Below are 22,183 nucleotides of genomic sequence, written 5' to 3' on the forward strand. Positions count from 1 at the left end.
AGGCTGCTGGGTTGGGGAAGCTAGTGGACTACACCTCCCAGCATGCCCTGTGGCTAGAAAGCAGGGAGGGCAAAGGTGGCTGAGGGCAGCAATGGCCGTTGGGAGTTGTAGTCCTTGCCGATCACGCCACTGCGAGACTACAACTCCCATGAGGCTCTGCGACGGACAAGATGGCGATCTGGGAACCGCACTACAAGTCCCATGCGGCCTTGCGACGTACAAGATGGCGTTTTGCGAGCCGCACTACAACTCCCATGATCCCTTGGGAGAGAAGCGGCACCCGGCAAGATGGCGACCTTAGGGCGCACGGTAGCCTGGAAGCCGAGCACTGCAACTCCCATGAGGCCATACGCTGCCTTGCTCGATGCACCGGACAACATGGGGGAGAAGAGCTGCAGGGCGGCTCGCTCGGGCTGCCGGGAGTCGTAGTCCGAGCCCTCCCGCGCCCTCAGTGCTAACGGGCCTGCCCTGACGGAAAGGACTACAACTCCCATGAGCCCACGCGAAGGTGACCCGGACAACATGGCGGGAGGGCGCCGCGCTTCCCGCAGGGCCTGCCGGGACTTTTAGTCCCGACCCCTCCCGCCCGTCCATGGGTTCTAACGGGCGCACCCCGAGGGAGCAAACTACAACTCCCGACGTGCCCCGCGGCCGGGCGGGGGAGAGGCTGGCAGGGAGGCGGAGAAGGAGAAGAAAGCTACAACATGGCGGCCACGGCCGCCCCAAAGCGCTGGGCGCTGTGAGGGGGGGCGGGGAGGAGCCCAGGAGCCAGCCCCCGGTTAGGGGAGGGGGGCCCCCGCCCCCCCTCGCCCTGACCCCGAAGTGGGGCCCACCGCGATGGGGGTCCAGGGCTTCCAGGAGTTCGTGGAGAAGCGCTGCCCGGGCGCCGTGGTGCCCGTCGACCTGCTCAAGCTGGCCCGGGCGGCGGGGGTCCGCGGGGGGCCCCCCTACTGCGGCCTGGCCGGCTACCTCCAGCCGCTGCCCGGGCCCTACCCCCCGCCTCTCACGGCCCACTCCCAGCATGCTCCGGGGTTAGCGTCGGTAGCTCATTCCCAGCATGCTCCGGGGCTGGCGTCAGTAGCTCATTCCCAGCATGCTCCGGGGCTGGCGGCTCACTCCCAGCATGCTCCGGGGCTGACGACGGTGGCAGCCCACTCCCAGCATGCTCCGGGGCTGGCGGCCCACTCCCAGCATGCTCCGGGGCTGGCGACGGTGGCGGCCCACTCCCAGCATGCTCCGGGGCTGACGTCGGCCTGCCCGGCCCGGCTGCTGGTGGACGCGGACTCGGCCCTGCAGCGGCTGTATGGCGGCTACCAGACGGACTGGGTGTGCGGCGGCCAGTGGAACGCCATGGTGGGCTACCTGGCGGCCCTGTCCCAGGCGTGCCTCTACCAGGGCGGGCTGGAGCTGGCGGTCATCTTCAATGGCGGGCTGGGCAAGGAGCGGCTGCCCGAGTGGGGCCGCAAGGCCCAGGCCGAGCGGCAGACGGCCCAGCTCATCGCCGGCCACGTGGGCAACAAGGGCACGCCGCCCCCCCGCGCCTGGTTCCTGCCCCCCGCCTGCCTGGGGCACTGCATCCGCCTGGCCATGATCCGCTTCCGGGTCAAGGTAGGAGAGGGCAGCTGCGTGCCTGCCCCCCATGTCCTTTCATCCCACGCCTCTCCCTGGCGCCCTATGACTGTGCCTACCTGAGTCTGCCCCCTGCCCTTCCACCTATGGCCCCTTCCACCTGCATGAGCCCCGCTTCCTGCGGTCTGAGCTGTGACCCTAACCCCCTCTGCCTCCTTCCCCTGCACTTCATCGTTCTCTTTCGTCTCCTCTCCCGACCAGCTGGGCTGCCTGGCTCTGTGATTGTTCCTCAGAGATGGCTGCATCCCAGCACCCGGCAAGCCCTTCCTATGTGGCGTTATATGCGGCTGTTCCCCAGCTGCCCCGCCCCAGAGGTGGCTGCATCTCAGCGCTGGGAGACTCATATTCATTGCGTCTGTTGGATCTATCTCTCCAGCATCAACAGTAGTTCTCTTTTGACCTTTAATGTGGGCTCCTGGTACCCGAGTGCTGGATAGGAAGGGTACTTCCGGGGTTAGCTGCATCGTCCACACTTGAGCTGTAGGTGCCAGGGGAATACTCTGTGCCAGGCAAAGTGGAGAAATAGGACAGGGGGGTCATGGGGGGAGAAGCAGCTGAACGGGAGCTCCTGGTGCGACGCCGGGGCCAAAAGGACTAAGGCCATCCTGGAATGTATAGCCCGGGGAATCTCGAGTGGGAGCAGAGGTGATTTCACCCTGGATTCGGCCCTGGTGCGTCCGCTGCTGGGATCCCGCGTCCAGTTCTGGTGTCTGGAATTCAAGGGGGCTGTTGATCAGTTGAAGAGGGGCCGGAGAAGAGCCAGGAGACCGATGTAAAGGGTTAGAAAACCCGCCTGCGAGAGACGCCAGGAGCGCGATCTCTTGAGCTCCACAAAGGGAAGGTGAAGGGTGATGTGAGCCCAGTCTCTAAAGGCCTCCGGAGGGACCAAACGTTTACTGACGGGCTTGCCAGTCCAGCAGTGGACGCTCGAACACAAGCTAGTGGCTGGAAGTTGAAGCTAAATAAATCCAGCCTGGAAATCAGGTGTTGATTTTGAACAGGGAGGGGCCCATTTCCCGAGGGACGTGTGGATTCGCCATTGAACTCAAGGACGTCCTGTGGCCTGTGTTTAAACAGGTGCCTGGGTTGGAGGGCGTCTCTGGGAGGCATGAGACGGCCAGCGCCCCGGAGCAGCGCCCGCGTGTTGGCAGTGTGGGGCTGGGCAACCCAGCTTTAATTAAAGGGAGGGAAGGAACAGCCACCAGGAGGGTTGTGGAATCGTGCCAGGGTCGCGATCAAAGGGAGGTGGGGTGGGGGACAATCAAGGGACGGCAACACTTCGAGGACAGGCAGCTGGTGCAGTTCTGGGTGGAGCTGCCTGTCCCATGCCCAAGGATAGCTCTGCCTCCGGATAAGGGCTGTGATCCACTCCCATGCTTCAGGGCTTCGCCAGCTCAGGTCAGGAAGGAAGGTTCCATCTCTCCCCAATGCAGAACTGTCGTTTCTCTGCCCTCCTCGGAAGCGTCAGGGACCGCCTGCAGCTAGAGGCGTCGTGGGCCAGCGAGCCAGAGCCCTCTGTCTAGCCCCCTGGTCGCCCAGTGTGGGGTTGGCCTGATTAACTCTGCCTCTGCCCTGGCTGATGGCTGGTACTGAGTCCCCGGGCAGAACCACGGGTTCCGCTGACGGGGAGAAAGAAACCCAGCAAAGACCTGCCGGCTTCCTCCGAGCCCAGAGATGGCGCCTGCCAATTGCACCCCCCAGCGCGCTGTGTTCTCTCCTTCCTTCCTCTGCGGGGGGCTCTGTCCCCCACTCCTCCCCCCTATACAGGGCCCCCCGTTCCCTCTCTACAGCAGGGGGCCCTGCGTGTGCCCCATTCCCTCCTCCCTCTATACCAGGGCCCTCCATTTCTCCCTCCCCTATACCTGGGTCCCCCGTTCCTCCCTCTATGGCGGGGGGCTCCGTGCGGGCCCCCTTCCTTCCCTTGTCTCACCACAGTCGAGTGTGACCGTCTTCTCCCACCCGCAGGTCTTCCAGAGCCTGGAGGACCATCACCTGGAGGTGGTGTCCTTCTTCCGGGAGCGCGGCTTCCACGGGCTGCTGGCCCACGACTCGGAGTTCGCCCTGGCCAGCCTGCCCTGCTACTTCAGCGCCCACGCCCTGAAGCTGAGCTGGAACGGCAAGAGTCTCACCACCAATCAGTTCCTCATGCACCAGGTGGCCCAGCAGCTGGGCCTGAAGGTCTCCAGCTTCCCCGTCTTCGCCGCCCTGCTGGGTAGGGACAGCCTGGGGCAGGCGCACAGAGCGGGGGCAGCAGGGACACCCCCGGGGCTCAGCCCCTCTAGCTGGGGGGACGGAGACGCAGGCCCCTCTGGGAGGGGAGGCCGTGCCTGGGATCGAGGGGTCCGGGGCACTGCCTAAGCTGTGCCCTGTTCCTCCCCACCCCACCGCCGTAGAGAGCTGGCGGCGTGACAGACAGGGCAGCCGCGGGGTGGTGGCTCTAGCCGGGTCTCTGTGGCTGTGGGGGAGGTGCTCTGGGGTTGGGGAGCACACGAGGGGCTGGGGGAGCGCTCTGGGCAGGGTCTCTGTGCTCTTTGGGGGACATCTGGTGGGGTGGGGGTTTGGGGACCTCTCTAGGCAGCATCTCTGTGAAGTACCACACGGAGGAGTGTTGGGGATCACTCTAGGGAGGAACTCTATGGTCAGGGAGCCCTGTACAGGGGGACTGGAGACCACCCTCTAGGCAAGCACTCTATGGTCAGGGAGGACAAGAGGGGCTGGGGACCACTCTAGTCAGGTCTCTATGATTGGAGAGGACAAGAGGGGCTGGGGACCATTGTAGGCAGGGTCTCTATGGTTAGGGAGGACAAGAGGGGCTGGGTATCACTCTAGTCAGGGTCTCTATGGTCGGGGAGGACATGAGGGGCTGGGGACCACTCTAGGTAGAGTCTCTATGGTTGGGGAGGACATGAGGGGCTGGGGACCACTCTAGGTAGAGTCTCTATGGTTGGGGAGGACATGAGGGGCTGGGGACCACTCTAGGTAGGGTCTCTATGGTTGGGGAGGACAAGAGGGGCTGGGGACCACTCTAGGCAGGGTCTCTATGGTTGGGGAGGACATGAGGGGCTGGGGACCACTCTAGGTAGGGTCTCTATGGTTGGGGAGGACAAGAGGGGCTGGGGACCACTCTAGGCAGGGTCTCTATGGTTGGGGAGGACATGAGGGGCTGGGGACCACTCTAGGCAGGGTCTCTGTGGTCGGGGAGGACATGAGGGGCTGGGGACCACTCTAGGCAGGGTCTCTATGGTCGGGGAGGCCATAGACTGGGGACCACTCTAGGCAGGGTCTCTATGGTCAGGGAGGACATGGACTGGGGATCACTCTAGGCAGGGTCTCTATGGTCAGGGAATGGACTGGGGGGGTTGGAATTGCATGAAGAAAGGGGATCACTCAAAGGGTATCCGGAGAGAAAGAGGGGGTGCATTTATGCAAATGAAAGCGCCTAGTAATCAAATATTCAAATCAGGGCCACCTCATTTGCATAACATCTGTTTTCTGGCCCTCTGGCCTGAATCCTCCTCCAATCAGAAGACTCCGTGACCGCCCCCCCCTTTCCTCTTTGTGAGCGGTGTGTGGGCACCGAACCCCATTGGGGTGCAGTAACCGTGTTATTCCCGCCTCCCCCAGGTAACCACATCCTCCCGGACGAGGACCTGGCTGCTTTCCACTGGAGCCTGCTGGGGCCAGACCACCCGCTGGCATCGCTCAAGGTAGACTCTCGAATCCCCTGGCACCGCCCGCAGCAGCCTGGTAGGGCTGGGACGGGATTGGCCTTGCGGATAGGCATTGTGGGTCGGAGCAGAGGGGACTGAGAGCCAGGATCCCTGGCCCTAGGAGGAGAGTGGGGTCTAGTGGTTAGAACAGGGGAGGCTGGGGACTCTCCGGGCGGGCGTCTGCAGTCGGGGAGCGCCGGGGGGCTGGGGACTCTCCGGGCGGGCCTCTGCGGTCGGGGAGCGCCGGGGGGCTGGGGACTCTCCGGGCGGGCCTCTGCGGTCGGGGAGCGCCGGGGGGCTGGGGACTCTCTGGGCAGGCTCTCTGGTCTATGGTCGGGGATCACATGGGGGGTGATGGAGGGTGGGGCTTCCAGCCTGGCTGCCTGTGGGGTGCCAGATGCTGAGCACTGTCCGTGTTTCCCCCCTGTGCCCAGGTCCGAGCCCACCAGCTGGTGCTGCCCCCCTGCGACGTGGTGATCAAGGCCGTCTCGGAGTACGTCAGCGCCATCAAAGACCCCTGCGACCTGGATGCCGTGGGGAGAGATGTCTTCAAACACTCTCAGGTGAGCGGGGAGGGGCCTGGCTTGCTGACCAGAGCTGCTGATCCGGTCCTCTGGTGTGCCATGAAACCCCCTCTGGCCAAGATCAGGGGCCCTGGGGCGCTGTGAGACCCCCTCCGGCCGAGATTGTGGGGTGCCCAGCGCTCCGAGAGATCCCTCTGACTGAGATCCAGGGCCTGCCGCTTGCCGTGAGACCCCCTCCAGCTGAGATTGGGGGCCCCAGCATGCCATGAGACCCCCTCCAGCTGAGATCAGGGGCCCCAGCGTGCTGTGAGACCCCCTCTGGCTGAAATCAGGGGGCCCCAGGCGCGCTGGATTTTGCCCCATCTGTTTGGGGGTCTGACTCCCAAGCCCCGTTGGGCTGACACTGCAGTCCTGTGTCGCTCTGTAGCGTCAGACAGGGCACAGCAGCTCCTGCTCTGAGAGGTGGGTTCGATGGCCGGGGTGGGGCCCTCTTATCCCCTGGAACCCCAGCCAGTCTCCTATCCGCTTTGCTCCCCCAGTCCAGGACGGAGGATAAGATTGAGCGCTTCAAGAAAGCCGTGAACTATTATTCGGTGACTGCCAAGATGCCCCTAGCTCCTGTGGGCCCGTCCTCATTTGTACGTGAGTATCTGACAAGGGTTGCTTCCCACAGCGCCTCCTGCTGGGAGAGGCCGGGGCTGGAACAGCCGGGAGCTCCACCCACAGCCAGCGCCCCTCCCCTCCCCACAGCGCCTCCTGCTGGGAGAGGCCGGGGCTGGAGCAGCCAGGAGCTCCGTCCACAGCCAGCGCCCCTCCCCCTCCCCACAGCGCCTCCTGCTGGGAGAGGCCGGGGCTGGAGCAGCCAGGAGCTCCGTCCACAGCCAGCGCCCCTCCCCCTCCCCACAGCCAGCGCCCCTCCCCTCCCCACAGCGCCTCCTGCTGGGAGAGGCCGGGGCTGGAGCAGCCAGGAGCTCCGTCCACAGCCAGCGCCCCTCCCCCTCCCCACAGCCAGCGCCCCTCCCCTCCCCACAGCGCCTCCTGCTGGGAGAGGCCGGGGCTGGAGCAGCCAGGAGCTCCACCCAGAGCCAGCGCCCCTCCCCTCCCCACAGCACCCCCTGCTGGGAGAGGCTGGGGCTGGAACAGTCGGGAGCACCCCTCACCCTCTCCAAAGCCCCCCCCACCGCTCTAACCACTAGACCCCACACTCTTCCCAGAGCCAGGCAGAGAACCCAGGAGTCCTGGCTCCCAGACCCCCCCGCTCTAAATACAAGATTCCACTCCCCTCCCAGAGACGGGCAGAGAACCCAGGAGTCCTGGGCGCCCCCTGCTCTCACCACCAGCCCCCACTCCCCTCCCAGAGCCGGGGAGAGAACCCAGGAGTCCTGGCCGCCCCCTGTTAACCATTAAGCCCCGCTCCCCTCCGCATGCCGAGCCCCTGCTCTGTGTCTCAGTGCCAGGCTATGGATCCAACCACTTCGGAGGAGCAGCCCCTGCGCAGCGCAGCCCGGTGGGATCCCTCCCCACGGGGAAGCCTATGGTACGTTCCAGTCCGGGGTGCGGAATGGGATTGGGGTCTCTGGAGTCAGTGGGTTGGAGTGGGGGTGGGGCAGACTGACAGCCAGGACTCCTGGGTTCTCTCCCCGACTCTGGGAGGGGAGTGGGGGTCTAGGGATTAGAGCGAGGGGGGAGAGGGTTGGAACCAGGACTCCTGGGTTCTCCTGGCTGTCAGGGGAGTGGGGTCTGCTGCTCTTTGTTCACCTCTCTCTCTGCCTCCCTCCCCAGTTCCCACCCCACCTGGGGCCAAAGATGCAGTACCAGCTTCCAGCCCCACCCTCCTCCTTGGCCGCCTCCTTCCCGCCGGGCCCCAGCGCCAGCCTCCTCTTCTCCTCCCACCCGCTCGGAGACGTGCCCCCCTTTCACGAGGACCCCGTCCTGAAGAGCGGCGACTTCAACAGCTGGCCCGGCACCTACAACGCCCAGTTCCCCCACCACCACCGGGGCCCCAAGCCGTCCCCTTCCTCTGGGCCGGCCTCCTCCCCCTCCTCCTCCTCCGACGGCGAAGAGCACAACGGGGGCAGTGCCAAGTGAGTGCGGGCTAGTGGTTAGAGCAGGGGGGCACGAGCCAGGACTCCTGGGTTCTCTCCCTGGCTCTGGGAGGGGAGTGGGGTCTAGTGGTTAGAGTGGGGACTGGGTGTCAGGACTCCTGGGTTCTCTCCCCGGCTCTGGGAGGGGAGTGGGGGCTAGTGGTTAGAGCAGGGGGGCTGGGAGCCAGGACTCCTGGGTTCTCTCCCTGGCTCTGGGAGGGGAGTGGGGGCTGGTGGGTTAGAGCAGGGGGGCTGGGAGCCAGGACTCCTGGGTTCTCTCCCTGGCTCTGGGAGGGGAGTGGGGGCTGGTGGGTTAGAGCAGGGGGGCTGGGAGCCAGGACTCCTGGGTTCTCTCCCCAGCTCTGGGAGGGGAGTGAGTCATCACCTCCCCCATGTCTCCTCTCCAGCCACGTCTCCGAAGTGCTGCAGCCCAAGACTGGCTGGGAGGGGCCCGGTGCCGAGAAGCTGAACCAGGGCTGGGGGCAGGCTGGGGGCTCCGGCGACACCGACGGGCCCCTGGCTGGGCCCGAGCCCTTCATCCCCTCGCTGCTTTCCATGGCCACCCGAAACCACATGGACATAACCACCCCCCCGCTGCCCCCCGTCGCCCCCGAGGTCCTGCGGGTGGCTGAGCACCGGCACCGACGCGGCCTCATGTACCCCTCCATCTACCATGTTCTTACCAAGGTGAGCCCGGCTCCAGTCCTGGCTCTGGGAGGGGAGAGGGGGCTAAGAGCAGGGGGGGCTGGGAGCCGGGACTCCTGGGTTCTCTCCCCGGCTCTAGGAGGGGAGGGGTCTGGTGGGTTAGAGTGGGGGGGAGCCAGGACTCCTGGGTTCTCTCCCCGGCTCTAGGAGGGGAGGGGTCTGGTGGGTTAGAGTGGGGGGGAGCCAGGACTCCTGGGTTCTCTCCCCGGCTCTGGGAGGGGAGGGGTCTGGTGGGTTAGAGTGGGGGGGAGCCGGGACTCCTGGGTTCTCTCCCCGGCTCTAGGAGGGGAGGGGTCTGGTGGGTTAGAGTGGGGGGGAGCCGGGACTCCTGGGTTCTCTCCCCGGCTCTAGGAGGGGAGGGGTCTGGTGGGTTAGAGTGGGGGGGAGCCGGGACTCCTGGGTTCTCTCCCCGGCTCTAGGAGGGGAGGGGTCTGGTGGGTTAGAGTGGGGGGGAGCCAGGACTCCTGGGTTCTCTCCCCGGCTCTAGGAGGGGAGGGGTCTGGTGGGTTAGAGTGGGGGGGAGCCAGGACTCCTGGGTTCTCAGTCCCTCTCCTGACGTTCCGGCGCAGGGCGAGATCAAGCTCCCCGTGTGCATCGAGGACGAGTGTAACACTGAGTTGCCTCCAGCCGCTGTCCTCTTCCGCGGCGCCCGCCAGCATGTCTACGGGGTGCTGTTCGGCGTGGCCGAGAACCAGCGCCGCGTGGAGCGCCTGGCCATCCGCCGCCGCATCCCCACGGAAGGTACGGACCCCCGTGGTGGGGGCTGGGAGACTCCGGACACCTGAGTTCTGTCCCTAGCTCTGGGAGGGGGGTGGTGTTTGGGGGTATGAGGAGCCAGGAGTCCTGGGTTCTCTCCCCGGCTCTGGGAGTGGGGGCTGGTGGTCGGCTGTGGGGCTGGGAGCCAGGACTCCTGGGTTCTCTCTGACCCCTTCCCCTCTCATTGCCCCGCAGTGCCCCCTGTGATCATCAAGGAGTGGGCGGCGTACAAGGGGAAGTCCCCGCAGACGCCGGAGCTGGTCTCGGCCCTGGCCTTCCGCGAGTGGACCTGCCCCAACCTGCGGAAGCTGTGGCTGGGGAAGGCAGTGGAGGACAAGAACCGGCGCATGAGGGCCTTCCTGGCCTGCCTGCGGGCCGACACGCCCGGCATGCTGAACCCGGCCAATGTGCCCACGCACCTGCTGCTGATGTGCTGTGTGCTGCGGTGAGCGGGGGCGACCAGCGACAGAACCAGGCCCCTGCTCTCACCATTAGACCCCATTCTCCTCCCAGAGCCGGGGAGAGAACCCAGGAGTCCTGGTTCCCAGCCCCCCCCCCCCCCCCCCCCCCCCCCCGCTTTCACCACTAGACCCCCACTCCCCTCCGCGTAGCCGGGGAGAGAACCCAGGCGTCCTGGCTCCCAGCCCCCCCCCCCCCCCCCCCCTCACCACTAGACCCCACTCCCCTCCCAGAGCCTTGGAGAAAACCCAGGCATCCCGGCTCTCAGCCCCCACTCCCCTCCGCGAGCCGCTCCGCGTGGGAATGCTGGGCCTGGCCGGGTTCACTCTCTGTTCTGTTTTCAGTTACATGATGCAGTGGCCCGGAGGGAGGACCCTTCATCGGCACGAGCTGGACGTGTTCTTGGCTCAGGCGGTTTCCTCTCAACTCTACGAGCCGGATCAGCTGCAGGAGCTGAAGGTAGGGGGCTGCCGCCACGCTCCCCAGGGGGAAAGCAGCCGTGTCCCCCCGCTTGTCCAGCCTGGGGTGCCTCGCTCGCTGCTTCGCTGCTGCCCGGCCCACACAGCCACCCGCCTCGGCGTCACTGCCTGCTCTGGCTAGGCACTCACCAGCTACTCCCAGCCCTTCCCCAGGGGTGCGGCTCGTCCTGCCCCGTCTCTCCCGGCTCCCCAAAGGAAACTGGCCTGCCCAGACCCCGTTCTCTCCGGCGGAGGTTCCCAAACACGCCGGGGTAGAGAAAACCGGCAAAGAATTTCATTAACCCCAGGCAGAAAGATTTGAAGTGATGACTGGTGGTGAGGCGTGAAAGTTGCGCTGGGTCCCAAAGAAAATTGAGCAAGAGAAGACCCAGACCGGTACCTAACATAACGAGCCAGGTGAACTGAAGAGCAAAAAGGGTTTTCTCCCTATAAGGACCCACTGGGTCGATCTTTCCACCAGGACCCCGGCCCAGTTCAGTAATGCTTCATTTGTCTTTCAAACGGGGCTGCTGCCGTGAGTAGAGATGAGGGGAGAATACGATTTGGGCTCCTCTGTTTCCATTCGTATTCCCCTCTCCCTCTCTTGAGGATTATCTCCAGCTTGGGTGCAGGAAACCCCAGCCGTGTCTTTGCCAACGTGTAAAGTTCTCGTTCGCACCCTTCTTCCCTCCAAAGACTGGCTGCTTACTCAGGTGATAGTCTGCTTTATTATCTTGTCACCTGGCCAGGCCGTCAGTGTGTCCCTTGTCTCTGAGGAACTGGTTTGTGCCTGCACGTCACAGCGATGTTATACAGTGGAATCTCATAATTTTCCATACAACGTTGATACACACATTTTACTGGGACAGTGATGTTCAGCAGATTATGAGTTTCCAGGTGATACCTCACAAGGCACATTTTGTACACAATTTATCCTAGTCTGTAAAAGCAGTGAACATGGGGTACAATTGGTGACAGCCAGCACTGGAGCTGTTTGGGAGAAAGGTGAATGGGAGCGGGGTGCAGTGACTAGTATGGGGTGCTAGCAGCCAGGACTCCTGGGTTCTCTCCCCAGCTCTCACTGGAGAATGTGCTGGAGTTATTCCTTTACTAGATTAAAAACTGCCAATCTACTCTGTTCCCCAGCTGCCCACATCTCAACGCCGGGCGAGCCTCCCCATGCAGTGTTATGTGTGGCTGTTTCCCAGCTGCCCTGCCCCAGAGGTGGCTGCACTCCTCCCCATGTTAACGTGATGGGAATGGTTCCCTTGCAGATCGAGAAGCTGGATGCCCGAGGCGTACAGCTGGCAGCCCTCTTCATGAGTGGAGTAGATACGGCTCTGTTTGCCAACGACGCCTGCGGGCAGCCGGTGCCCTGGGAACACTGCTGCCCCTGGATCTACTTCGATGGCAAACTCTTCCAGAGCAAGCTCATCAAAGCCACCCGCGACAGGGCCCCCCTCATTGACCTGTGTGACGGGCAGGTATGGGGCAGGACGCCTGGGTTTTCTCCTTGCCTCTGGGATGGGGAGTGGGATCTAGTGGGTTAGAGCAGGGGGGGCTGGGAGCCAGGACGCCTGGGTTCTCTCCCAGCTCTGGGAGGGGAGTGGGGGCTGGTGGTTAGAGCAGGGGGGGCTGGGAGCCAGGACTCTTGGGTTCTCTCCCAGCTCTGGGAGGGGAGTGGGGTCTAGTGGTTAGAGCAGGGGGGGCTGGGAGCCAGGACACCTGGGTTCTATCCCTGGCTCTGGGAGGGGAGTGCGGGAGGGGGTTTGAGAGGCTGCTCCTCTTGGTCTGGAAGTACCTGGATGTTCTGACATTGGGGCAGGCTGTGGGGGAGGGGCAGGGATGTGGGGGAGGAGGTCAGATGGATTCAACTCCCCCCACCCCCCACTTTCCTCTCCAGACGGAGCAGGCGGCCAAAGTGGAGAGGATGAGACAGAGCATCCTGGAGGGCGTGAACTTCAACCGCCAGGCCCCGCCCCCTCTGCTCCCGCCCCCTCCCTTTGTGCCTGCCATGGCCGCGCCCTTCTATTCGATGCCCCTCTACCCCCGCACCACGGGCTCTGTGCTGCCGCCAACTCCTGGGAGGAGCAGGGGGTTCACAGGTGAGAGATTGTTGTGTCCCCTGAGCCGTGTCCCTGCCCTGTCCCGTGGGGCATTGGTGGGAGAAGTGGGATCCCCAGATGGCTGGATTGTATGCCCTCTTGAAGGCAGGGGTAGGAGAGGCCTCTTTTCTCCCCCCTCCAGTTGTAGATATGTGGAGTGTGGGGGGCTGGTGGGGTGCTCCAGAGCAGTGGGGCTGGGGGGCATCATCCTATTGAGATGCATCGGGGCAGATTTCCACTGTCAGTGCTATTGGCTCAGGCTCTCTGCAGACTCAGGCAGAGGTCGGTAATGCCCAGGGCAGTTCACACCTCTCCCAGTGACCGGCTCAGGCTCTCTGCAGACTCAGGCAGAGGTCGGTAATGCCCAGGGCAGTTCACACCTCTCCCAGTGACCGGCTCAGGGTCTCTGCAGACTCAGGCAGACCCTGTTTCTGACCCAAAAGATGACGTTCTGCTACTGTCTCATATCTCCTGGGGCCTGTACGTGACCCTAGTGTCACCTGTCACTCATCTCCCCCCCTCTGTCTCCGCTTCCCTAGGTCTCCACCCCATCCCGCCTCAGGGGGGCAAGCTGGAGATTGCCGGCATGGTTGTCGGCCAGTGGGCGGGCAGTAAGCCCTCGCGGGGGCGGGGCTCCTTTGGGATGCAGGTGGTGTCTGTCGGGGGGCCAGGGAAGGGGTAAGTACCGCAGCACTGCTGAGGGGTGGGCTGGAGAGAGGCTTGGCTGGCTGCTGGGGAACCAGCATTCTCCCCTTGGGTCATCTCTGCACCATGCGAGCCATCTGTGTGTGGCGTTATGTGCAGCTGTTCCCCAGCCGCCCCGCCCCAGAGACAGCTGCATCTCAGCACCCGGCAAGCCATCCCTGTCCTCATGAATTATGCTTATATTATTTGTAATCATTAGAACTATTAATGGCCACTGTTTTTATCCTCGTTAACGTCACCCTGGTTAGTAGGCCCATTACTTAATTACTCTTATTACGGGGGCGTCAGTGTAACAACCCTGCTGCTAGCTAATCAGTAGTATTTTCCGCCTTGCTCCACCCCAGACGCAATCGAGACGGGTCTGGAAAACTCCCCAAAGGAAACAAGAAACTTAGCAAGCAGGTACGTGTTTCTGCCTTTCCCTCAGCCCCACTGGTCTGGATGCTCCCGCCAACCCTTCTCCATGCCCCCCACCCCCCTACAGCTGGGTTGCTGTCCCCGTGCAGCGTTATGTGTGGCTGTTCCCCAGCTGCCCCGCCCCAGAGGTGGCTGCATCGGGATGGGATTCCAGCGGGTGTTCGATTATGTTGCACTCCTGTTCTCCGCAGGGCTCGTTGGAGGGAGCAGCCAAATCAGCAGAGTTGCAGAGGGGGCAGTCCCCGTCGCAGGTGAACGGGGGCGAGGATTCGGGGGACGGTCCCTGCCCCCCGGCCCCATCCCAATGTGCCTTAGCCAGAGACGCTGACCCCTGCAGTGACGAGGGCCAGTACTGCGGGCGGCTGGCCCAGGAGGTGGATCGCGGCCCTGATACCAAGCTGCCCCTCCCGGCTCTGCAGAAGGAAGAGTGACCGGGGGGGGGACGGACCTGATTCGGGGGCGGGGCCAGGAGTGTGAAAGCCTCAGGGTACCATGAGGACAGGGGGGTTGGAAAGGCAGCACCCCAGTGCATTGTGGGGGATCTCCTACGGCGCCCCAGTGCATTGTGGGGGATCGTCCCCTAATAAAGGGATGGTCTCCTACAGTGCCCCAGTGCATTGTGGGAGGATTTGTACCTGTTTTCCTACCCCCTGCCCCCTCCTGGCACCCACACCCACTCCCGATCATGCTGATTGGCTCCACAACATGGCGTATTTTATTATTTTTTTATTTTAATATTTGTGGGTGGGGAGTTGACGGTTTTTTATGGTTTTTAACATATTATATATACCCCTCCCCCGGCTCTTGTAGCGGGGGACGGGGGGGGGCGGGAGAAATGCTATTAAGTAAAGGGGGAGCCGTTCAAAGGAAGCCAGCCAGGATGAATGAAAGCGAGTGGGGAGGAGTGATGTCGTGGTGCCCCCTGCCCTGCAACGCTGGGCGCCCTCCACTCCCCGGCACCCACAGCGCCCCTCGCTGCTCTGGGTGGAGCCCCAAAACATCCCAGGGGTGGGGAGGCGGATTTCCCCAATATTTGGCGGATGCAGACGCCCCCAGCCCGTGTTGGTTTCGGGCGGCGCAGGGGCAAGTTTGGGGCAGAGGCGCAGATGGCTGAAATCCGCCCGTGCTTTGTACAGAGAGAAGAGAGAGATTATATTTACAGAGACAGATTCTATATAGAAACTACGTATCTTGGGGGGAGGAATTCCCATGTCCCCAGCCGTAGCTCCAGAGCCGTCCGCGTCAGACCCAGGGGGGCAGGGGCAATCGGGGGGGGGTCCCTCCGAAACCAGACTTCCGCGGAGTCCCCCCTCCTGGCCGCGGTTTCCAGCTGGGCTGGCCAATGGAGGGTGGAGGAGGGATTCAGGTTGGTGGGCAGGGATTTTGAGGCTGGGGGGCTGTTAGGGTTTCTATCCCATGGGAGGGGAATGCGGGGACTTGGAGGCTGACTGGTCGGGGATGTATTTGGTGTGGGGGGGGACCTCCTTAAAGTCCCATTCAAATCTTGTGGAAAGGTTTTGTATCCTAATCCCCCCGACTCTAACTTCAGGCCGGGGGGCTGGTGGTGAATTCCCATCCTGGCCCCCCGGACGGCTCCTCTCCTGACCAATCCACGCCCCTGTCGGCACGGGAAGGCTTGAATTCCCCCAGATCCAGGCAGAGACATGGGGATTTGGGGAACAGGGAGGGGGCAGGAAACAGGCCAAATCTCGATAAACTTTATATATTATTTTTTCCCCGCCTCGGGGGTGGGGGGATGGGAGGAAATTTAACGCCCCCTTTTGCGATCGGGGGCACTGAACCCTTTTAACCCTGACTGATCCGCCAGCAAAGACTCCGGAAAACTCTCTCCGGACTCTGATTACTTGAGCTTTCGAACCGAGGCCAATTCCGAATCCAACGCTCGGAAGACGCCCCCCGCCCGAGGCAGCTTGTCGGCAGGCGTCACCCTGTCGGTTTTTATTACTTTAACCATGTTTCAAAGTCAGGCTTCAGATCAGGCGTCTCTGAGTGTCTGGAGACAATCGGCCGTGTCTGCGAATTGCGAAGGAGTCAATCTGAAGCATTTGGGGTTGGGAATCTTTAGGGACAGACGCCTGGAATTGCAATCACTTTTATTGCTGGAATAACCCCCTTTTCGGGCGGGGGAGGGAAGATATGATTTTAAGGACCCTCAGCATTTTACAGAGCTCATCCCAATTCAGTGCAGCCATTTTTCTCTTCTGAAATCCAGAAAACTAAACCTGAAATCACAGCCTCCCGAACTCCCTCCGCTAAACTCCCAGGGGGAAATTCTGAAACGCATCCAGCAGTCGGAAGATTTGTAGTTTTTGCCGTCCCCGAGATTTTAAACACGGAGTCGCTCTGGGGCGCGGAGAAGAGCCGTGGAAATGATTTGAGAGGCTTAAGCAGCCAGCTGTGTTCGGAAGGAGATCGAGAAGGGACTGGATTCTGCTGGAGAAGCTTGGGCAGTCACGGTACTACAGGGCTCTTTAGTCTGGTGGAGACAGGCTAACTGAAAAGCAAGAGGCAGGAGGCTGAAGCCAGACCAATACAAATGGAAAAGAAGGGCCCAGTTCTTACCCGTCAGGTGATTAACAGCTGGGACGAACTCCCAATTGAGCTGGCCCGTTCTCCAGCTCTTGGGGTCTTCCCGTCCAGGTGAGATTGTTTACGCCCCTCGCCAAGTGACATAAACTACGCTGAAAACCACCGAGATAAGCATCCTGCCTGGCAGGGGTGTAGCGGTCTTGACTAGATCGGCAGAGAGTCATCTTTTAGATTTATACTGGAAATAAAACGAGCGCAAATCTCAACCTCGGATGGGGGATTTGAACTGATCCGAGTTGGGGCCGCTGGCTCAGTTGGCTTTGCAGAAGCCCCTTTCTCGGCACCATTCGGCAGAATCGCAGATTCCCCGCGCTGGAAATCGCTCGTCCCTTGTGGAAAACCGTGGCCAGTTTCCTCGCCCCTTCCGCATCTGCTTCGGGGGCTCAGTTCCCACCCACGCTGCCTTTCCTGATGTCGTGAGGTGCCCCGCAAACCCGACCGGAGGTAAGAAGATCCCTTTCTTTCATCATTGGCATTCAAGAAGCCTCGATTGCCCCACCCAGCAAGGGACTTAGCTCCTTGAAGAACCACTGAGGAGATGATTTGGGAATCCCGTCGTTGGAGGATTTTAAGGACAGGTCAGACAAACCCCTGTCAGGGACGGTCTAGGTTTATTTGTTCCTGCCTCCGTGCCGGGAGCTGGACTGGATGACCTCTTGAGGTGCCTTCCGGCCCGTGGAGTCGGGCACCTTTGAGGATCCGGGGCCTTGCTCGTGGCCTGGAAGACCCTGTGTTTCCGTGTCCAAGGCCAGAAGTCGAGTCTTGCGTAGGGCCGGGCGGTTTCACTGGGTCCGAGGACGGTGGTTGGACTAAAAGAGAGAGAGCGGTTGTGAGGGGCCGCAGGGAATCGATTTAGGTGAGACGTGCCCGGATGATGCCAGCAGGCTCGGGCTGCAGTGGAAGATGAAACTTCCCCATTGCCAATCTGTCGACGCTCAGCAGCTCCAAACACCTCATCCAGGGTCCTGTCTCCAGCCGGGGCTGGTCCCAGCTGCTTCAGAGAAGGTGGAAAAGCCCCAGAAAAATCCATCAAAGCCCAGAGTCATGTGTGTGAAATTGCTGTTGGCTGAAGCGTGCGCGTGGCTTGCTGCGGGCGTCGTGTCTGGCAGCCGAGGGCAATGGAAACTAGTGGACAAAGGCAGGAGGAGAGGTATTTCCTCCCAGGTTCAGCCCTGCGAGTGAGCGGTGGAATCGGGAGAACACACCTCTCTCTCAGCCGTCAGGCTGGCTGCAGGACTGACTGGTGAAAGTCGCTGGCCTCGTGTGCTGGAGCTCGGCTCGGCCAGTCCTTCATATGAACCTGGAACATATTGGAGGCTTTGGGATTGTGCTGCTAAATTTCTCCATGGTTTTTTTCCTTATCTGGGTGGAACACTTTATGACTAGCATGGAGCCCATTTCCCCTGCTGGTGTCAATTGGGGATTCCCACAGCTGGGGGTCTGGCCCCATTGACCCAACGGAGCTGCGGCCCATTGACCCAACGCTGCTATGGCTCATTGACCCCAGCTGGGGGCCTGGCCCCATTGACCCAACGGAGCTACGGCCCATTGACCCCAGCTGGGGGCCTGGCCCAATTAACCCAACGGAGCTACGGCCCATTGACCCAATGCAGCTATGGCCCATTGACCCCAGCTGGGGGTCTGGCCCCATTGACCCAACGGAGCTGCGGCCCATTGACCCCAGCTGGGGGCCTGGCCCCATTGACCCAATGGAGCTATGGCCCATTGACCCCAGCTGGGAGTCTGGCCCCATTGACCCAATGGAGCTGCAGCCCATTGACCCCAGCTGGGGGTCTGGCCCCATTGACCCAATGGAGCTGCAGCCCATTGACCCCAGCTGGGGGCCTGGCCCCACTGACCCAATGGTGCTACGGCCCATTGACCCAACGGAGCTATGGCCCATTGACCCCAGCTGGGGGCCTGGCCCCATTGACCCAACGGAGCTACGGCCCATTGACCCCAGCTGGGGGCCTGGCCCCATTGACCCAACGGAGCTACGGCCCATTGACCCCAGCTGGGGGCCTGGCCCCATTGACCCAACGGAGCTACGGCCCATTGACCCCAGCTGGGGGCCTGGCCCCATTGACCCAACGGAGCTGCGGCCCATTGACCCAACGGAGCTGCGGCCCATTGACCCAACGGAGCTGCGGCCCATTGACCCCAGCTGGGGGTCTGGCCCCATTGACCCCAATGGAGCTACGGCCCATTGACCCCAGCTGGGGGCCTGGCCCCATTGACCCAACGGAGCTGCGGCCCATTGACCCAACGGAGCTGCGGCCCATGGACCCCAGCTGGGATCTGGCCCCATTGACCCAATGGAGCTACGGCCCATTGACCCCAGCTGGGGGTCTGGCCCCATTGACCCAATGGAGCTCCAGCCGATTGATGCCTGCTGCGGGTCTGGCCCCATTGACTCCATGGAGCTATGGCTGATGGACCCCAGTGGGGGTCTGGCCCCGCTGACTCCATGGAGCTATGGCTGATGGACCCCAGTGGGGATCTGGCCCCGCTGACTCCATGGAGCTCTGGCTGATGGACCCAGTGGGGGTCTGGCCCCGCTGACTGCAGTGAAGTTATACCATGTGCCCCAGGTGGGGGTCTGCCCCATTACAGCTCTTTGTGGATTGAATCTGGGCAGCTGAAATGGCGCTGCCAGCGAGGAGCCTTTTCGCTGGGGTTGGCCCCTTGGCAGCAGCGTCTGAATTCACCCTTCCGCTCCCGGATTACTGCTTTCCACTTGGATCTGCGGCTGACGCACACACTGAAGTGGGGTTTTCAGTTTCGTTTTCTTGCTGACTCAAAGCTTTAAAAGAGAACAAAAAACACAAAGAAGATCGAACCAGCCCACCTGCAGTTCTCTTGACTTTTAAGCCAGCCAGCCTGCCCTGGGCCAGGTGTGGCTACTGACTTCCTACCTTTGTCCACTAAATCAACTGGCTGATGCTGTAAGCTAGCCACTCGGACATTATTCTCCCCCTCCTCCTCGTCTTTCAGTTTTTAAACGGTGTGTGTGTGAATCGTATTAACTCACACGTGGATTTCTCAGTCTTCTCTTTGTGTCCCCTGTTGTGTGTCAGAAACCGGCCCCCGACCACGTTCTCTTGAATTTTCATTCGACCTCCACCAAGGAGAGAGAATTTTCTCGCTAATGAGACAAAACCTGTCCTCGGGAATTGTTTGTGGCCGGCCTGGGGAAATTGCTCAGACCACGGGCTGTAACTGTGGCCGGCCGGCCTGGAGGCGAATATAAAGTCTGACGGCACAGCTCCGGCCCCAGCGTCTGAGAATCTGCGCTCAGATTCGCTGGCCTTTAAAATCTCACCGCTCCCCCAGCCGCACGTGAGAAGCAACTGGGCAATGAGCAGTCCTGGTGTTTCAGTTTAATCTAGTTAGCGAATTCAGTAGAGCCAGGTCTGGGCGCTAGCTGTCTCCTGACCTGTATTTCTGCTAAGTAGGCCTGGACCCCTTTCTGTTCCCCTGGCCTCTCTGCTTCATGGCGTCTTTCTCCTGTTAATTTCCTTTGCTGCTGATTTAATTTAACTTTTTAAAATCAGACCCCATTGAAAGTCCTTTGGGTTTATATTGCTATTTATGGTTAAGGATTTTTTAAAATAATTTTTGTTGATGTTAAGAACTTTCCCTCCTCCAATTTTGAAATTAAAATTATTTCTGTCTATCTATCTAGTCCGCCCCATGCACCCCATCTGTCTATCTATCTATCTAGCCCCATCCACCTCCTCTATCTATCTATCTATCTACCTATCGCCTCACCTGGGGCATACACCTTTTTGATGATAGTTATTGCACTTCTATGTTAGATGCTTTTCTGGATAGAAACTAATGACTAGTGAGATTATTTTGAAGCAAACCTCAAAAGTCTCAATCATATTTTTTTTTTTGGTTCTTAAATTGTAAACCAGCTGACTTTCCTTTCCCCACTTGGCGCCCCCCCCTCCCCAATCCTTCAAATCATTCTGAAGCTTCCGGTTTTTGTAACCGTAGCTATGTATACGTATATTTTCTCTCCCCAACTTTTAAAATGCTTTTAGCATAAGAACCTAGGTTTGGGGGTTTTTTTGTTTTGTTTAAACCTCAAAGTATCTTTCACTGAAATGAGCAGCCGGGTTATTTTCTTCCTTGCGATCTTGTCAATTTACAGTTGTGTATGGTATTTACGAGGGGAAAAAAATCCAAGTAAGAAATGTCACAGGTTTTGTTGTTATTAATCTTATCATTTAAATCCCCCCACCCCCCCCCTTTTTTTTAAAGCTACTGACACGTGTTTATTAGTGGACGGATAAATGTTACCTCTACTTCCCTTGCACCTCAGCCCTATGACTATAAAAACCCTGTTGTCCCGCTAGCCCCAGATCCCACAACTCGCTCCCTAGTTTATCCATGTAAGTTGGGACGGGTCCCGCTTCGGGAGGGAAATTGGCAGTCGTGGGGACGCGGGGGAAGGCTGCGTGGCGGAGGCGAAGCCGGCAGGGGCGATGTGTTTCGCTTGGGTGGATCTGGTGGATCTGGATGCGTGGTACGGTCGTCTGTGATCGAGGAGAGAGACTTACAGTACTTAATAAAAGTCTATTCTTTTAGTAAACCGCAGCTGCGCTGGATTCTTCTTCTGCGCGGCGGCTGAAGGTAGGGGGCTGGGAGCCAGGACTCCTGGGTTCTCTCCTGGCTCTGGAAGGGGAGTGGGGGCTGGTGGTTAGAGTAGGGGGGGCTGGGAGCCAGGACTCCTGGGTTCTCTCCCCAGCTCTGGGAGGGGAGTGGGGGCTGGTGGGTTAGAGCAGGGAGGGGCTGGGAGCCAGGACTCCTGGGTTCTCTCCCCGGCTCTGGGAGGGAAGTGGGGTTGGTGGTTAGAGCAGGGGGGGCTGGGAGCCAGGACTCCTGGGTTCTCTCCCCGGCTCTGGGAGGGAAGTGGGGGCTGGTGGTTAGAGCAGGGGGGGCTGGGAGCCAGGACTCCTGGGTTCTCTTCCCAGCTCTGGGAGGGGAGTGGGGGTTGGTGGTTAGAGCAGGGGGGGCTGGGAGCCAGGACTCCTGGGTTCTCTCCCCGGCTCTGGGAGGGAAGTGGGGGCTGGTGGTTAGAGCAGGGGGGGCTGGGAGCCAGGACTCCTGGGTTCTCTTCCCGGCTCTGGGAGGGAAGTGGGGGCTGGTGGTTAGAGCAGGGGGGGGCTGGGAGCCAGGACTCCTGGGTTCTCTCCCCGGCTCTGGGAGGGGAGTGGGGGCTGGTGGGTTAGAGGGGGGGGCTGGGAGCCAGGACTCCTGGGTTCTCTTCCCAGCTCTGGGAGGGGAGTGGGGGCTGGTGGTTAGAGCAGGGGGGGCTGGGAGCCAGGACTCCTGGGTTCTCCCGGCTCTGGGAGGGGAGTGGGGGCTGGGCACCAGGAGGGAGGGCGGGGGTGACCACGGGCAGTGACACAACGGTGGCCACACGCCACACCCAAGATGGCGACCAGGGCCCACACCCTATGGGGGGGCTGGTGCCACTCCCAAGATGGCGTCTTAATCCTGGTCCCTTCCCAACATGGCCGCTCAGCCGGGGACGTTGCCCTTTGCCACTTCCAAGATGGCGGCCCGGCTCTCCTGGCGGCCCCTCCCCACAGGGCTCGCTGCGAAGGCCGCTCTCCGGCCGGCCCGCGTGTCCCGCTCCCCGGCCCGGGATCCATGCCACACTCAAGATGGCGGATGAGCCCGGCCGGGCCAAGATGGCTTCCGCACCCAGCCAGGCCACTCCCAAGATGGCCGCGTCGCCCGGCCGTGGCCTGGGCCGCTCCCAAGATGGCGCCGGGGCCCCTCCCCGTGTTTTGAATAAACTTTATTGGGAGGCCGGAGCCGGAGCAGGATCTTGGGGCCTGGCCAGGCCGAGCGGGACCGGACCGGGCCTGGAGAGACCCCCCCGCGGGGCCTGGGCGGCGGGAGGCGGGGAGACCCCCCCTCGGTGGGGGAGGGGAGCGGGAGGCGGGGAGACCCCCCCTCGGTGGGGGGAGGGGAGCGGGAGGCGGGGAGACCCCCCCGTGGGCG

General features: G+C 61.6%; 1 protein-coding gene across 1 annotated transcript; it reads left to right on the plus strand.

The window, feature by feature from the left end:
- The first annotated feature begins 604 nt into the window (after positions 1-604).
- On the plus strand, positions 605-13,983 carry FAM120C (family with sequence similarity 120C). The gene is made up of 16 exons (XM_054014772.1): positions 605-1,608; positions 3,595-3,841; positions 5,254-5,336; positions 5,774-5,902; positions 6,403-6,505; positions 7,315-7,400; positions 7,646-7,947; positions 8,355-8,634; positions 9,222-9,393; positions 9,604-9,853; positions 10,212-10,326; positions 11,600-11,809; positions 12,229-12,430; positions 12,970-13,108; positions 13,480-13,537; positions 13,744-13,983. Exons 1-16 carry the CDS (start codon positions 838-840, stop codon positions 13,981-13,983), a joined length of 3,387 nt encoding a protein of 1,128 aa, XP_053870747.1. The 5' UTR covers positions 605-837.
- Positions 13,984-22,183: the final 8,200 nt, after the last annotated feature.

The sequence above is a fragment of the Malaclemys terrapin genome, assembly GCF_027887155.1.
Source record: "Malaclemys terrapin pileata isolate rMalTer1 chromosome 20 unlocalized genomic scaffold, rMalTer1.hap1 SUPER_20_unloc_1, whole genome shotgun sequence".
Lineage (NCBI taxonomy): Eukaryota > Metazoa > Chordata > Testudines > Emydidae > Malaclemys > Malaclemys terrapin.